Genomic DNA, 16,959 nt, shown 5'->3' on the forward strand with positions numbered 1-16,959 from the left:
TCAGTCATAAGAACTGTTGAAGATTGGTGATGAGTATATGAGAGTTCATTATATTATTCTCTTGCAACATTTGTATAAGTTGTTAATATCTTATTATGAGAAAATTAGAAAAAGTAAGAAGCTGGCCATATAAGAATGGCTCAAAAAAAAAAACATTTCAGTAACATAACTAACCTATTATTTTTTCATAGTCAAGGTTACCACTCTATTTTTAGTAACTTCTTGTTTTGTATTAATTTTAGATTTGTAGAAAAATTGCAAAGATAGTACAGATAATTCCCATGTACCCCTGTATTAGTTCATTTTCATGCTGCTGATAAAGACATACCCAAGATTGGGAAGAAAAAGAGGTTTAATTGGACTTACAGTTCCACATGGCTGGGGAGGCCTCAGAATCATGGTGGCAGGCAAAAGGCACTTCTTACATGGCAGCGGCAAGCAAAAATGAGAAAGAAGCAAAAGCAGAAACCCCTGATAAGCCCATCAGATCTCGTGAGACTTACTCACTGTCAAGAGAATAGTACAGGAAAGACCGGCCCTCAGGATTCAATTACCTCCCCCTGGATTCTTCCCACAATAGAATTCCTGGAATTCTATTCCCGGGAATTCCGGGAGATACAATTCAAGTTGAGATTTGGGTGGGGACAGAGCCAAACCGTGTCATTCCACCTTTGGCCCCTCCGAATCTCACGTCCTCACATTTCAAAACCAATCATGCCTTCCCAACAGTCCCCCAGGGTTTAACTCATTTCAGCATTAATCCCAAAAGTCCACAGTCCAAAGTCTCCACTGAGACAAGGCAAGTCTCTTTCACCTACAAGCTTGTAAAATAAAAAGCGAAGTAGTTACTTCCCATATACAATGGGGGTACAGGTATTGGGTAAATACAGCCGTTCCAAATGAAAGAAATTTGCCAAAACAAAGGGATTACAGTGCCCATGCAAGTCCGAAATCCAGTGGGGCAGTCAAATTTTAAAACTCCAAAATGATCTCCTTTGACTCTGCGTCTCACATTCAGGTCACACTGATGTAAGAGGTGGGTGGTCTTGGGAAGCTCCGGCCCTGTGGCCGGGAGGCAGGGTACAGCCTTCTTCCTGGCTTCTTTCACAGGCTGGCGTTGAATGTCTGCGGCTTTTCCAGGTGCATGGTTCAAGCTGTCGGTGGATCTACCATTCCGGGGTCTGGAGGACGGTGGTCCTCTTCTCACAGCTGCACTAGGCAGTGTCCCAGTAGGGACTCTGTGTGGGGGCTCCGACCCCACATTTCCCTTCCGCACTACCCTAGCGGAGGTTCTCCATGAGGGCCTCACCCCTGCAGCAAACTTTTGCCTGGGCATCCAGGCATTTCCTTACATCTTCTGAAATCTAGGCAGAGGTTCCCAAACCTCCATTCTTGACTTCTGTGCACCCACAGGCTCAACACCACTTGGAAGCTGCCAAAGCCTTGGGCTTCCACCCTCTGAAGCCACAGCCCAAGCTGTATGTTGGCCCCTTTCAGCCACTGCTGGAGCAGCTGGGACACAGGGCACCAAGTCCCTAGGCTGCACACAGTACGGGGGCCATGGACCTGGCCCGTGAAATCACTTTTTCCCCCTAGGCCTGTAGGCCTGTGATGGGAGGGACAGCCATGAAGACCACTGACATTACCTGGAGACATTTTCCCCATTGTCCTGGGGATTAACATTGGACTCCTTGTTACTTATGCAAATTTCTACAGCCGGCTTGGATTTCTCCTCAGAAAATGAAATTTTCTTTTCTTTCGCATTGTCAGGCTGCAGATTTTCCGAACTTTGATACTCTGCTTACCTTATAAAACTGAATGCCTTTCACAGCACCCAAGTCACCTCTTGAATGCTTTGCTGCTTAGAAATTTCTTCCACCAGATACTCTCAATCATCTCTCTCAAGTTCAAAGTTCCACAAATCTCTAGGGCAAGTACAAAATGCTACCAGTCTCTTTGCTAAAGCATAACAAGAGTCACCTTTGCTGCAGTTCCCAGCAAGTTCCTCATCTCCATCCGAGTCCACCTCAGCCTGGACCTTATTGTTCATATCACCATCAGCATTTTTATCAAAGCCATTCAGCTTTGATAAACTTTCTCACATTTCCTGTCTTCTTCTGAGCCCTCCAAACTGTTCCAACCTTTGCCTGTTACTCATTTCCAAAGTCGCTTCCACATTTTCTGCTGTCTTCAGCAACCTCCCACTCTACTGGTACCAATTTACTGTACTAGTCTGTTTTCACTCTGCTGATAAAGACACACCCAAGACTGGGAAGAAAAAGAGGTTTAATTGGACTTACAGTTCCACATGGCTGGGGAGGCCTCAGAATCATGGCAGGAGGTGAAAGACACTTCCTTTTTTTTTTTTTTTTGGGGGGGGGTGGAGTCTCGTTCTGTCGCCCAGGCTGGAGTGCAATGGCACAATCTTGGCTCACTGCAGCCTCCACCATCTTGGCTCACTGCAGCCTCCACCATCTTGGCTCACTGCAGCCTCCACCTCCCAGGTTCAAAGGAATCTCCTGCCTCAGCCTCCTGAGTAGCTAGGACTACAGGCACGTGCCACCACGCCTGGCTAATTGTTTTTGTATCTTTAGTAGAGACCTGTCTCTATCTTTAGTAGAGACCATGTCTTTCACCATGTTGGCCAGGCTTCCAGGCTTGTCTCAAACTCCTAACCTCGTGATCCACTCGCCTCGGCCTCCCAAAGTGCTGGAATTACAGGCGTGAGCCATCGTGCCTGGCCTGAAAGATACGTCTTACATGGTGGTGGCAAGAGAAAATGAGGAAGAAGCAAAAGTGGAAACCCATGATAAGTCCCTCAGAGACTTATGCACTATCACGAGAATAGTATGGGAAAGACTGACCCCATGATTCAATTACCTCCCCCTAGGTTCCTCCCACAACATGTGGGAATTCTGGGAGATACAATTCAAGTTGAGACTTGGGTGGGGACACAGCCAAACCATATCAGCACCTCACCCACTTTCTTTCGTTATTTAATTTCTTATATTACCATGCTGCATTTGTAAAAGCTAAGAAACCAACATTGATACGTTACTGTTAATGAAACACCAGACTTTATTTGAATTTTACCAGTTTTTCTATTACAGTCCCCTTTCTGTTCCAGAATCTAATCTGGGGTACCACATTGCATTGAATCATCATGCCACCTTAGTCTTTGGTCTGTGACAGTTCCTCAGCCTTTCCTTATTTTTTATGACCTTTACGTAAGTCTTGAGTACTGGCTAGGTATCCAATCTGGATTTGTCTGTTGTTTTTCTCATGACTAGACTGGGGTTTTGGGTATTGGGAAAGAATACCACAAAGGTAAAGTACCCTTATCACATTATATCAAGGAGTGCGTGCTATCAACACGACACCACTGATAATATGAACCTTCTTGGCTTGGTTGAGGTATTACTGCATTTGCTGGTTTTCTCAACTATCATGTTGCTAGTTTTCTCTACTATGATGTTAATATTTTTCCCTTTCCCTGTTCTATTATTTGGAAGCAAGTTACTAAGTATAGCCCACCCTCATTTTGGGCAGGGAGGGTGGTTTTGCTCTACTTTCTGTAATGGAGATGTTTTCGGAGTTCCTAAAACCACCTGCAGGTTCAGTGATTCACTAGAAGAACTCACAGAAGTCAGCGTATGGCCATACTTGTGGCAAGCTTTGTTATGGCAAAAGAGTACAAAGCAGTGTCAGCAAAGGGAAAAGGTGCTTGGGAAGCAGTCTGGAGGAACCCGGGTAGAAGCAGTCTAGAGGAACCCAGGTAGAAGTGTCCAAGAGTCCTCCCCCCGTGGAGTCACACAGGATGCACTGAATTCCCCTTGTGACAAGTTGTGACAACACATGTAAAGTGTAATCTTACAGGGAAGCTTGCCTGAGCCTAGGTGTCCAGGGGTTTTATTGGGGACTGGTCAAGGAGGCATCCTCTGCCTGGCATGTACATTTTCAGACTTCCAGAAGGAAAGAGGTATTCAACATTAATCACATTGTTTGTGTAAACCAGGGGTGTCCAATCTTTTTGCTTCCCTGGTCTACGCTGGAAGAAGAAGAATTGTCTTGGGCCACACGTAAAACACACTAACAGTAACAATAGCTGATGAGCTAAAAAAGAAAAAGTCACACAAAAAAATCTCATAATGTTTTAAGGAAGTTTTATAATTTGTGTTGGGCTGCATTCAAAACCGTCTTGGGCCGCTTGTAGCCCATCTGCCGCGGGTTGGACAAGCTTGGTGTAAACCATTCAGGCACAGTGAACCACTTTTGTAATTTATGGAAGGGTTTTATACCAACATAGGGAACTGTTTACTAGTCAAGTTTCCAGCCCCAAGCCAGGGCCAACCGTATGAGGAGGTCTTTCTAATGATAATAGCCTCAGGCCTTCAGTGTTCTTTTCTATATAGGGAAGTATCTACATATTACTTTTACTACCCATTTTTATTTTGAGAAAAAAAAAGGAATCAGATAAAAAATATAGCACATAATAATAGAAGCTATATGATAGTAAGAATGACAAAATGAAATTTAAGATCAGATCAGGGGTGTTTAATTTCCTTCTAATAAAATATGTGGCAATCTGGGCCATTTTTCTGGTTCTTTTAGTATTTCTCTTGCCAATTTTTTAACATTGCTATAAAAATATTACTCATATTGCAACTTTTGGAGCATTTCATAATTTTAAAAATGCCTCTGGGTTATGAGGCATAAATTTTATGCATAAATTTTCAGTAATAAGTCATAACCTAACAACCAAAACCTGGGTGGATATCTTAGAAAGTAATTACTAAGATTTAAGACACAATATGCTGGGCATGGTGGCTCCAAACTGTAATCCCGGCGCTTTGGGAGGCCAAGGTGGGCAGATCACAAGGTCAGGAGTTTGAGACCAGCCTGGCCAATATGGTGGAACCCCATCTCTACTAAAAGAAAAAAATTACAAAAATTAGCCAGGCATAGTGGCTGTAGCCTGTAGTCCCAGCTACTTGGGAGGCTGAGGCAGGAGAATCACTTGAACCCGGGAGGTGGAGGTTGCAGTGAGCTGAGATCACACCACTGCACTCCACTCTGGGTGAGAGAGTGAGACTGCATCTCAAAAACAAAAAAAAAGAAAAAGACACCATATTTATTAGTCATTTACTTTCTTTTAATAGGAAAAGCGTGGTCTTCGAGAAATGCGAGTTCTTGAAAATTTGAAGAATATGATCCATGAAACAAATGAACATACTCTTCCCAAATGTAGAGACACAATGCGGGACAACCTCAGCCAAGTTCTCCAGAGATGTGAGTTAGCGACTTTTTTTTTAATTGCTTTTCATTTCAAATGAATGCACACCACAATGTATTTTCTTGGGTATTATGGTGAGAAGAAGTGGAGAGGGAAAGTTCTTAACCTGGATATATGAGAGGGAAGCTCAGTTACAGAGAAAGTGGTTTTCTAGTGATTAATGTGTGTTGCCATTAATTAATCTCCAAACAGCATTAATCTCCAAAGTGAGTTGTGTGCATCTGTGGTACACGAGACAGTCTGTTTAGTATGTGAGAAAGTCAAAATATTTTTCACCTATTTTTACAAATTTTTCTTTTTTTTTTTTTGGAGGCACAGTCTCACTCTGCCTCCCAGGCTGGAAGGCAGTGGTGGGATCTCAGCTCACTACGACCTCCGTCTCCCAGATTCAAGTGGTTCTCGTGCCTCAGTCTACTGAGTAGCTGGGACTACAGGTGTGTATCACCACGCCTGGCTAATTTTTTTGTTTTTAGTAGAGATGGGGTTTCACCAAGTTGGCCAGGCTGGTCTCGAACTCCTGGCCTCAAGTGATCCACCTGCCTTAACCTCCCAAAGTGCTGGAATTTTTTACAGGCATGAGCCACCATGGCCGTCCTATTTTTACAAAAAAAATTTTTATATATATATATATATATATAAAATTTGAGGCTGGGCACGGTGGCTCATGCTTGTAATCCTAGCACTTTGGGAGGCCAAGGCAGGCAGACCACGAGGTCAGGAGTTTGAGACCGACCTGGCCAATATGGTAAAACCCCGTCTCTACTAAAAATACAAAAATTAGCCAGGCGTGATGGCACGCGCCTGTAGTCCCAGCTACTTGGGAGGTTGAGGCAGAAGAATCCCTTGAACCCAGGAGGCGGAGGTTGCAGTGAGCAGAGCGAGATGCCATCTCGGAAAAAAAAAAAAAAAATTGATGACCAGGAACTGGGAAGATCTGAGATGAAACTTCTTTTTCACACAGGGGACTAGAGGTAGCTTTATTTAGAAAATAATGTTTTCATAAATGTTTATACTTTATCACTTTTTTTCATTAAGTAAAATATTTTAATGTGGAGAGATAGTTGATCAAAATGAATATTTTTAATATCAAACCATAACAAAATAAATAAAAGTTTTATTAGTAACTGATTTAGAAATTTGAAGTATTTAAGAAAATCCAGATTTATATTGCCAATATTCAGCTTGTCCAAGTGTTGTGCAGGAAGGAATTCAAGAGCAACAAGTGGGGATAACGCTGGTAAATAATGATGGGTCACTGAAGTATAAAATGGAAACAGATCTTTCTGAAGGGGAAGAAAAGCCAAAAAAAACCCCATGAAAAACAAAAAAACTGACCTGCAGTAGAATGGCTGGTGAAGAAAGGCAGCAGAGAGATCTTGGTTAATAACTGAATTAAATAAGTCTTTGTGTCCAGGTCCAAGTTAATGCTCTTGTGTACTCTAATGCTAAAAGGAGGTTGGAAAACATAGATCTCCCAGGTCACATTTGGTTTCTCGGAGTGGAACAGCAGAAGTATAAAATTGGCCTTAGGCTTTTGCATTTTACAACAAACATGCCCTCATTTGTTCATAACCACATCCTTAACCCTGTCAAACATTCTAGTTAGCATGCTAAAAGGAAAACTGCAACAGTTATCAATAAGATGTTTACGTATGCCTTGCAGACATGCATGCACCTTTCCTTTTCCACATTGTAAGTATATAAAACTAAATTTTGTAAAACTGAGTGAAAACTATTTTGACTTACTTCATTCTGGGGCTAAAGTTATTGAAGATGTGAGGACGAGCCTCTTAAAATTACGGTCTTCTCAGTGAAGTACAAAAGTATTACTGATAATTTACAATCCAGATTAAGTGCGTTTTCTTTTTTTTTTTTTTTTTTTTTTTGAGACGGAGTCTCGCTCTGCCGCCCAGGCTGGAGTGCAGTGGCCGGATCTCAGCTCACTGCAAGCTCCGCCTCCCGGGTTTACGCCATTCTCCGGCCTCAGCCTCCCGAGTAGCTGGGACTACAGGCACCCGCCACCACGCCCGGCTAGTTTTTTTTGTATTTTTAGTAGAGACGGGGTTTCACTGTGTTAGCCAGGATGGTCTCGATCTCCTGACCTCGTGATCTGCCCGTCTTGGCCTCCCAAAGTGCTGGGATTACAGGCTTGAGCCACCGCGCCCGGCCGTAAGTGCGTTTTCTTGAAAGGCAGAATTAAAACATAAAAATGTGAAGTTAGTAATTGAGGTTCCATTGTGTGTGGAATACATTGGGTCTTGCCAGCTGTAGAAACCAGGCAATGGCTTTCCAAACAGTTTTCTGCTGGAAGCAGGAAAAGTTTCTGTAGTAAGCTCTGACAGAAATATTTTCTTGTACCTTTTATCGCTGAGTGTCACTGCCTTTAAAACTGATGTAATTTTGAAAATTAGTCTGGGCCAAGCTGTCTTTCATGGCAAATTTCATGTTTAAAAGTGACATTTTAAATTATGTATTGACTTGTTTATTTTCACTACTAATCGATCTGGGAGTTGTGCAAAATCATTTAAGCAAGTTTATGTATAGAATATATTGATCTCAGTATTTAATAGTACAAGACTATTGATAAGTTGGGTTTCATTTTGTGCTTTTTAGTAGAACCATCACATTTATCTCTTCATATACGTGTTTGACACTATGTGTGTGGTCAGCTGTGCCTCTCAGAACACTACAAATGTGGGTCTTACACATTGTTCTGACATTGTGCACAAAACTAACAGATGAAGGGCCAAGAAGGTGGGACCATCTAGAATTCTCTGAATGGAGCCCTAGTACAGAACTCAGCTTGGAACCATTTCTGCTTTTGGCTGCATTGCCACCTACTTTGCAGAGTGTCCTGAGATTAGGTGAGCAGAGGCTTTAGAACCAAAACTCTTCTGTAGTTCCTTAAGAACCACAAAAAAGTAAATAGGAGCTCCATCAAGGTATGTAAGAGCAATCCATAAAGTAACTTGTTATGAAGATATAGCCATTACCTTTTTTTCATCCTTGAGACAAGGTGTCTGTGTTCTATTTATTAATTATTTAATAGACTTGTAAATTTCACCACGTTTGGTGTCAGGAGATCTTGTCTTAGTATCAAGGATTCAGCCTTTGATTTTTAGAGAGTAAAGAGGATGGACAGCTTCTAGGTTATTCCTCATTCGAATAAACTAACATGACCATAATAAAAGAATATCCCCTCCCTCCTTGTCTCCCTCTCTCTTTTTAAGAACAGTGACTTTATTTTTGCATTATTTAAAAGTAAAACCTAATGTATTTTAGTAATAAGCAAAAAATAAAGAAGAAAATAAATCGTAAAAAGAAAGAAACAGGCCAGGCATGGTGGCTCACACCTGTAATCCCAGCACTTTGGGAGGCCTAGGCTGGAGGATTGCTTGAAGCCAAGAGTTCAAGACCAGCCTGGGCAACAAAGCAAGACACCCTCTCTCTACCAAAAAAATTGAAAAAAATTAACTAGGTGTGGTGAGGTGCACCTCTAGTCCCAGCTACCTGGGAGGCTGAGGTGGTAGGATTGCTTGAGCCCAGGAGTTCAAGGCTGCAACAAGTTATGATGATGCCACTGCACTCCAGCCTGAGCAACAGAGTGAGATCCTGTCTCTAACCAACAGCAACAACAGCAACAACAACCTACTTTAAAAAGCTGTTGCTTTTTAACTTTGGTGAACACCATTCCAGGCATCTTTATGTGTATTCAAGAACGATGTATGGAGAATGATAGCTGGATAAATGAGCAGGGGAGAGGAGAAGTTGGGGGGAAGGTATGAGAGGGAGAGAAAACATTTGATAAGAATGGGATCATATAACTTTTAAGTTAAAGTATTAACTTTAATTTCATTTGAATTAGAACAAAAAGTAAAATGGAAGACAGTACCTTGAAACAAGTACTTCGTACCATCAAATATAGTAGTTACTAAAAGATCATTATGAGGAAAATAATTATAGAAAACAATTCAAAGTTGTAGTCATGTTGTTTCTGTTCATTTGTATTATGTTCAAATTGTTAGTAGCATTAATTAATGCCTTGCCATGAGAGATGGAGGATTTTCAACCCTCCCTTCCTGCCACTCTTCCACTACTCTCTCACTTGTGAATTTAACTTTGTCAGGGTTTATAATACTTGCTTTCTGTTCTACAGTTAAAATTCTGCCAATGTTTAGTTGTAGACAATTCAATTCCTTTTTTTTAGGCTGAATTGCAGGGGTGTGGTCACGGCTCACGCAGCCTCGACCCTCTGGACTCAGGTGATCCTCCCACCTCAGCCTTCCAAATAGCAGAGACTACAGGTATGCGCCACCATGCTGGCTAATTTTTTCGTAGAGACAGGGTTTGCCATGTTGCCCGGACTGGTCACAAACTCCTGGGCTCAAGCAATCCGCCTGCTTCTGCCTTGCAAAGTGCTGGGGATTACAGGCATGAACCACCACAACCAACCTGATTCAGTTCCTTTGTTTCTGATTTTATTTATTGTATCTGTAATGATGTTGTTACAGTTCTCTGTTTCCTTAGCTTTGTAGTTTCATTTTTCATTTCATTCTGTATTTTTATCATCAGGTTTGATCACATTTATTGAGCTTATAATGCTACTTTCTATTGCAAAGGACTTATAGAGACTTTTATTAGGTTTTCTTCCAGGATGGATACTTTGTCTTATCTGTCTTTCATATGTTCTTTTCCTTTCTTTCCTCTCCCCTCCCCTGTCTGTTTTTCTACAAATTAAAGCGTATTAGAGTTCTAACAATTTTGTAATAGAGACGGGGTTTCACCATGTTGGCCAAGATGGTCTCAATCTCTTGACCCCGTGATCCACCTGCCTCAGCCTCCCAAGGTGCTGGGATTACAGGCATGAGCCACCAGGAATCTCAGTTCTTGACTACAATCTGTGTTCCTATTCTTGGTTACTACTTTTCAAAGTTTATTGTATGCAATTATAATTCTTTACTGTTTAGTAAATGGTGAAGTATTTTACCTTTTAAAAAACTTTGTTTTGAGAGTCATCTAAGGGACTGTTTGTGTGATTTTGCTTCACTCTGCCATCTTTACCTAGAAATCTTTAAGAACACACTGTAATTTAAAATACAAACTAATTTATTTAGCACTTTACTAGTTAGACTTTTCGCCTGTATTTTTTCATTTTTTTCTCATAACCCAGTGAAATAAGTGTTTATCATCTTCCCTGCCTTATAGTTGAGAAAACTGAAATTTATAGTGGTTGAACACTCCAGATTCTCCAATAATAATTGGAGGAACTATTATGCAAGCCTAGCTCTTCTGCCTCCAGAGCTCAAGTTCCACTTCAGGATGTTACTTCTATGTATCTTTGAAAAGGTAGTAAGAAAAGTCTGCCTTTATTCCTGGATTATCACTTTTTCTTGGATTTCCTCCTACAACGCAGGCTCCTCCTTTTCAGTCTACTTTGTTAGTTCCCACTTACCTTCATGACTTTTAACCTTGGGGCGCTTGCAGGCTTGGTTCCGTGACTTCTTTCCTGTTTAAACTCACTTGCTTGGTGAGCTCATACAGAATCACGCCTTTCAATATCATCTGTATACCAATCAATAATTAAATTCCACATTTGTGGTTTTAGCCTGGTCCCAAATCCCTGTCTTCCGTGTAAGCTCAGGACTCTTGTTGTTCACTGTGGTATCTCAGGCACCTAGAACAGTGCCTGCTACTTTATAGCCACTCAGTAGTTATTTGTTCATTGAAGTGAATGAGTGAGCATTCGGCCAAAATCTGTTCCTAATGCCAAGCTGAAATTATTATTATTTTTTAAAGTTAATACTACATTTACTTAGCTTTTTAAAAATAACTTTACTTTTGTATTTGTATAATGTACATATTTTGAGGGTACTTATGGTAATTTAATGCTTTCATATAATTTGTAAAGACCAAATTAGTGTAATTCACATATTCATCACCTTAAATATTTGTCTTTTCTTTTCACTAAAAACATTCAAATTATTCTCTTCTACCTATTTTGAATTACGTAATAGGTTATTGTAAGCTATAGTCAGCCTACTGATGTATCAAATACTAGGTCTTATTTCTTCCATCAGACCGTATATTTATATCTATTAATGAACCTGTCTTCATGCCCTCCTCCTCACTATACTTCCTGGCCTCTGGTAGCTACCAATCTACTCTCTATATTCGTGAGATCCATTTCTTTAGCTCTCACGTATGAGTGAGAGCATGCAATATTTGTCTTTCCGTGCTTGGCTTATTTCACTTAACATAGTAACATCTAGTTCCATCCATGTTGCTGCAGAAGATGGGATTTTGTTCATTTTTATGGCTGAATAATATTCCATTGTGTATACCACATTTTCTTACCCATTCATGGAAATTTAGGTTGGTTCCATATTTTGGCTAGTGCTGCAATACACACGTGAGTGCAGATGTCTCTCTCCTTTTCTTCTAGATATATACCCAGTATTGTGGAATTGCTGGATCATATGGTAGTTCTACTTTTAGTTTTTTGAGGACCCTCCAAACTGTTCTCCATAGTGGTTGTGCTAATTTATATTCTGACCAACAGTGTACGAGAGTTCCCTTTTCTCCACATCCTTGCCAGCATCCATTATTCTTTGTCTTTTTAATAAAAGCCATTTTAACTAGAGATGCTATCTCGTGGGTCTGATTTGCATTTCTCTGACAATTAGTCATCTTGGGCATTTTTTTCATATTCCTGTTGGCCATTTTATGTCTTTTGAGAAATATCTCTTTCTTTTGAAATAGATCTTTGCCTATTTTTAAAATTGGATTCTTTGGGTTTTTTGCTAGATTGTTGTTTGAACTCCTTATATATTCTGGTTATTAATCCCTTGTCAAATGAATAGTTTGCTAATACTTTCTTCTCCTGTGGGTTGTCTCTTCAACTTGTTGATTATTCTCTTTGCTTCACGGAAGCGTTTTAGCTTGATGTAATCCCGTTTGTCTGGTTTTGCTTTGGTTGCCTGCTTTTGAGGTCTTACAGAAAAAAGTCTTTGCCCAGACCAGTGTCCTGGAGTGTTTCCCCCTAGAGTTTCTTCTAGTAATTTCATAGTTTCACGTCTTAGATTTAAGTCTTTAATCCATTTTTGTTTGATTTTTGTGTATGGTGAGAGATAGAGGTTTAGTTTCATTCTTCTTCATATGGATATCCAGTTTTCCCAGTCATATTGATATCCAGTTTTCTCAGCACCATTTATTGAAAAGCCTGTCCTTTACCCATTGTATGTTCTTGGTGCCTTTGTTGAAAATGAGCTGGCTATAAGTTTGCGAGTTTATATCTGGGTTATTGATTCTGTGCCATGCATGGTCTGTGTGTTTTTATGCCGGTATCGTGCTGATTTGGTTACTGTAGCTTTGTATTAATAATACGCTTTGTAATCAGGTAGTGTGATGCCTCCAGCTTTGTTCTTTTTGCTCAAAATTGCTTTGATTATTCAGGGTCTTTCGTGGTTCTGTATAAATTTTAGGGTTTATTTTTCCTATTTCTATGAAAAATGTCATTGGTATTTTGATAGGGATTGCATTGAGTCTGTAAATTGCTTTGGGTATAATTGTCATTTTAATGGCATTCTTCCAGTTATGGAGCATGGATATCTTTCCATTTTTGTGTGCCCTCTTCAATGTTTTTCATCAGTGTTTTATAGTTTTCCTTGTATAGATCTTTTACTTCTTTGGTTCAATTGATTCCTAGCTATTTTATGTTCTTTGTAGCTATTGTAAACAGGATTGCTTTCTTGATTTCTTTTTCAGATTGCTTGCTGTTGGCGTATATAAATGCTATGGATTTTTGTATGTTGATTTTGTATCCTGCAACTTTACTGAGTACATTTATTAGTTCTAAGAGCTTTTTGGTGAGTCAGTAGGTTTTTCTAAATATAAGATCGTGTGATCTGCAAACAAAGATAATTTGACTTAATACCTTTCCAATTCGTGTGCCCTTATTTCTTGCCTAATTGCTTTGGCAGGACTTTCAGTATTATGTTGAATAAAAGTGGTGAATGTGAGCATCCTTTTCTTGTTCCAGATCTTATAGGAAAGCCTCTCAGTTTTTCCTCGTTCAATATGTTAGCTGTGGGTTTGCCATATATGGCCTTTATTGTTTTGAGCTATGTTCTTTTTATACCCAGTTTGTTGAGAGCTTTTATCATAAAAATGTTGGATTTTATCAAATGCTTTTTTAGCATCTATTGAAATTACCATATGGTTTATTTATAGATTTGCGTATGTTGAACCATCCTGGCATTCCTGGGATAAATCCCACTTGACCATGGTGAATGATCTTTTTAATGTGTTGTTGAATTTGGTTTGCTACTACTTTGTTGAGGATTTTTGCCTTTACATTCATTAGTGATACTGTGTGTAGTTTTCTTTTTTTTTTTTTTCTTGTTTTGTCTTTGTCTGATTTTGATATCGAGGTAATGCTGGCCTTGTAGAATGAGTTTGGGAATATTCTCTCCTCTTCAAGTTTTTTGAAGAACTTGAGTAGAATTGGTGTTAAATTGTCTTTAAATGTTTGTTGGAATTCAGCAATGCAGCCATCAAGTCCTGGGCTTTTCTTTGACAGGAGACTTTATCATGGCTTCAGCCTTGTTATTCATTATTAGCTTGTTGAGGCTTTCTGTTTCCTCATTTTATTTGTGCTTGGTAGCTTGTATGTGTCTAGGAAATTATCTATTTCTTCTAGCTTTTCCAATTTGTTGGTGTATAGTTGTTGATAATCGTTTAATGATTCTTTGATTTTTTTAGCCTCAATTTTATTTATTTCTGCTCTGGTCTCTATTATTTCTTTCCTTCTACTAATTTTGGGTTCCTTGAAGTTCAATGTTAGGTTGTTTATTTGAAGTCTTTCTATTTTTTTTGATACAAGCTTTTGTTGCTATAAATTTCCCTCTTAGTACTGTTTTTGCTGTATCTCATAGATTTAGGTATGTTGTGTTTTCATTTTATTTGTTTCAAGAGATTTTTAAATTTCCTTCTTAATTTCTTACCTGACCCATTGGTTGTTCAGAAGCCTGTTGTTTGCTTTCCACGTGTGTGTGTATTTTCCAAGTTTCCTCTTGTTGTTGATTTTTAATTTTATTCCATTATGATCAGAAAATATACCTGATAATGTCGTCTATCTTTTTGAATTTGTTAAGACTTGTTTTGTGGCCTCAGATGTGATCTGTTCCAGAGAATGTTCTGTGTTCTGATGAAAAGAACATGTAACCTGCTGCAGTTGGGTGAAGGTTCTGTAAGTGTCACTAAGGCCTGGTCAAGTTTGTAGTTGAACTCTCCAATGTTTCTCTGTTGATTTTGTCTGGATGATCTGTCCATTACTAAGTATGGGAAGTTGAAGTCTCCTGCGGCTATTCTATTGCTTTCTGTCTCTCCCTTTAGATCTATTAATGTTTGCTTTATGTACTTGGGAGTTCCAGTGTTGAGTACATAGATATTTATAATTGTTACACCCTCTTGCTGAACTGACCCCTGTATGATTATATAGTGACCTTGTCTCTTTTTACAGTCTTTGATTTGTAGTCTGCTTTATTTGATTTAAGTGTAGTTACTCCTGCTCTTTTTGGTCTCCAGTTGCATGGAATATCTTTTTCTGGTTGCATGGAAATGTAAAGCCTAACTGACATTTACTGAACATTTCACCCAACTGCTGAAGAATATGTGTTCTTTTCATCAGCACATAGAACTTGCATGTCTTTATAGGTGAAGTGCCTTTCTCATAGGCAGCATAGAGATGGGTCTTGTTTATTCAGCCACTCTATGCCTTTAAAAAAAAAATGGATTCTTATTCCTTTTTAAAAATAGACTTTTGGGGAACAGTGGTATTTGGGTATATGGATAAGTTCTTAAGTGGTGATTTCTGAGATTTTGGTGCACCCATCACTTGAGCAGTGTACACTGTACCCAATGTGTAGTTTTTTATCCCTTGCCTCTCTCCTATCCTTCCCTGAGTCCCCAAAGTTCACCGTATTATTCTTATACCTTTGTGTCCTCATAGCTTAGCTCCCACTTATAAGTGAGAACACAACGACATTTGGTTTTCTCTTCCTGAGTTATTTTACTTAGAATGATGGTCTCTAATTCCATCCAGGTTGATGCAAATGTCATTATTTCATTCCTTTTTATGGCTGAATAGTATTCCACAGTGTGTGTGTATATCTGTGTGCATGTGTGTATGTATATATATATACACCACATTTTCTTTATCCACTTGTTGATTGGTGGGCATTTGGGCTGGTTCCATATTTCTGCAATTGGGAATTCTGCTGTTATAAACATGCGTGTGCAAGTGTCTTTTTCGTATGATGACTTCTTTTCCTCTGGGTAGATACCCAGTAGTAGGATTGCTGGATCAAATGGTAGATCTACTCTTAGTTCTTTAAGGAATCTCCACACTGTCTTGCATAGTGGTTGTACTAGTTTACATTCCCACCAGCAGTGTAAAAGTGTTCCCCTTTCACCACATCCACGCCAACATCATTTTTTTTTATTATTATACTTCAAGTTCTAGGGTACATGTGCACAACGTACAGGTTTGATACATAGGTATCATGTGCCATGTTGGTTTGCTGTACCCATCAACTTGTCATTTACATTAGGTATCTCTCCTAATGCTATCCCTCCCCCAGCCCCCCACCCCACGACAGGCCCCAGTGTGTGATGTTCCCTGCCCTGTGTCCAAGTGACCTCATTGTCAATTCCCACCTATGAATGAGAACATGCGGTGTTTGGTTTTCTGTCCTTGTGATAGTTTGCTGAGAATGATGGTTTCCAGCTGCATCCATGTCCCTACAAAGGACATGAACTCATCCATTTTTATGGCTGTATAGTATTTCATGGTGTATATGTGCAACATTTTCTTAATCCAGTCTATCATTGATGGACATTTGGGTTGGTTCCAAGTATTTGCTATTATGAATAGTGCTGCAATAAACATACGGGTGCATGTGTCTTTATAGTAGCATGATTTATAATCCTTTGGGTATATATCTAGTAATGGGATGCCTGGGTCAAATGGTAATTCTAGTTCTAGATCCTTGAGGAATTGCTATACTGTCTTCTACAATGGTTGAACTAATTTACACTCCCACCAACAGTGTAAAAGCATTCCTATTTCTCCACATCCTCTCCAGCACCTGTTGTTTCCTGACTTTTTAATGATCGCCATTCTAACTGGTGTTAGATGGTATCTCATTGTGGTTTTGATTTGCATTTCTTTGATGACCAGTGATGATGAGCATATTTTCATGTGTCTGTTGGCTGCATAGATGTCTTCTTTTGAGAAGTGTCTGTTCATATCCTTTGCCCACTTTTTGATAGGGTTGTTTGTTTTTCTCTTGTAAATTTGTTTGAGTTCTTTGTAGATTCTGGATATTAGCCCTTTGTCAGATGGGTAGATTGCAAAAATTTTCTCCCATTCTGTAGGTTTCCTGTTCACTCTGGTGGTAGTTTCTTTTGCTGTGCAGAAGCACTTTAGTTTAATTAGATCGCATTTGTCAATTTTGGCTTTTGTTGCCATTGCTTTTGGTGTTTTAGCCATGAAGTCCTTGCCCATGCCTATGTCCTGAATGGTATTTCCCACATTTTCTTCCAGGGTTTTTATGGTTTTAGGTCTAAAATTTAAGTCTTCAATCCATCTTTAATTAATTTTTGTA

The 16,959-nt window shown here is 39.5% G+C and overlaps 1 protein-coding gene across 3 annotated transcripts in view; it reads left to right on the forward strand.

Moving 5' to 3' along the window:
• Positions 1-16,959, forward strand: part of LOC105487399 (biogenesis of lysosomal organelles complex 1 subunit 5) — a 54,393-nt gene that overhangs the window by 16,642 nt on the left and 20,792 nt on the right. For 2 of the 3 annotated variants that reach the window (XR_011624058.1, XM_011750846.3), the window contains exon 3: positions 5,160-5,289. The exons of the other annotated variant lie outside the window; for it this stretch is intronic. Coding sequence is in view for 1 of the 2 variants with exons in the window: in XM_011750846.3 (XP_011749148.2) it covers positions 5,160-5,289 (130 nt within the window). In the remaining variant the exon portion in view is untranslated. The remainder of the gene's footprint in view (positions 1-5,159; positions 5,290-16,959) is intronic. 3 annotated transcript variants of the gene reach the window in all.

This window comes from Macaca nemestrina, chromosome 5 (assembly GCF_043159975.1).
Source record: "Macaca nemestrina isolate mMacNem1 chromosome 5, mMacNem.hap1, whole genome shotgun sequence".
NCBI lineage: Eukaryota > Metazoa > Chordata > Mammalia > Primates > Cercopithecidae > Macaca > Macaca nemestrina.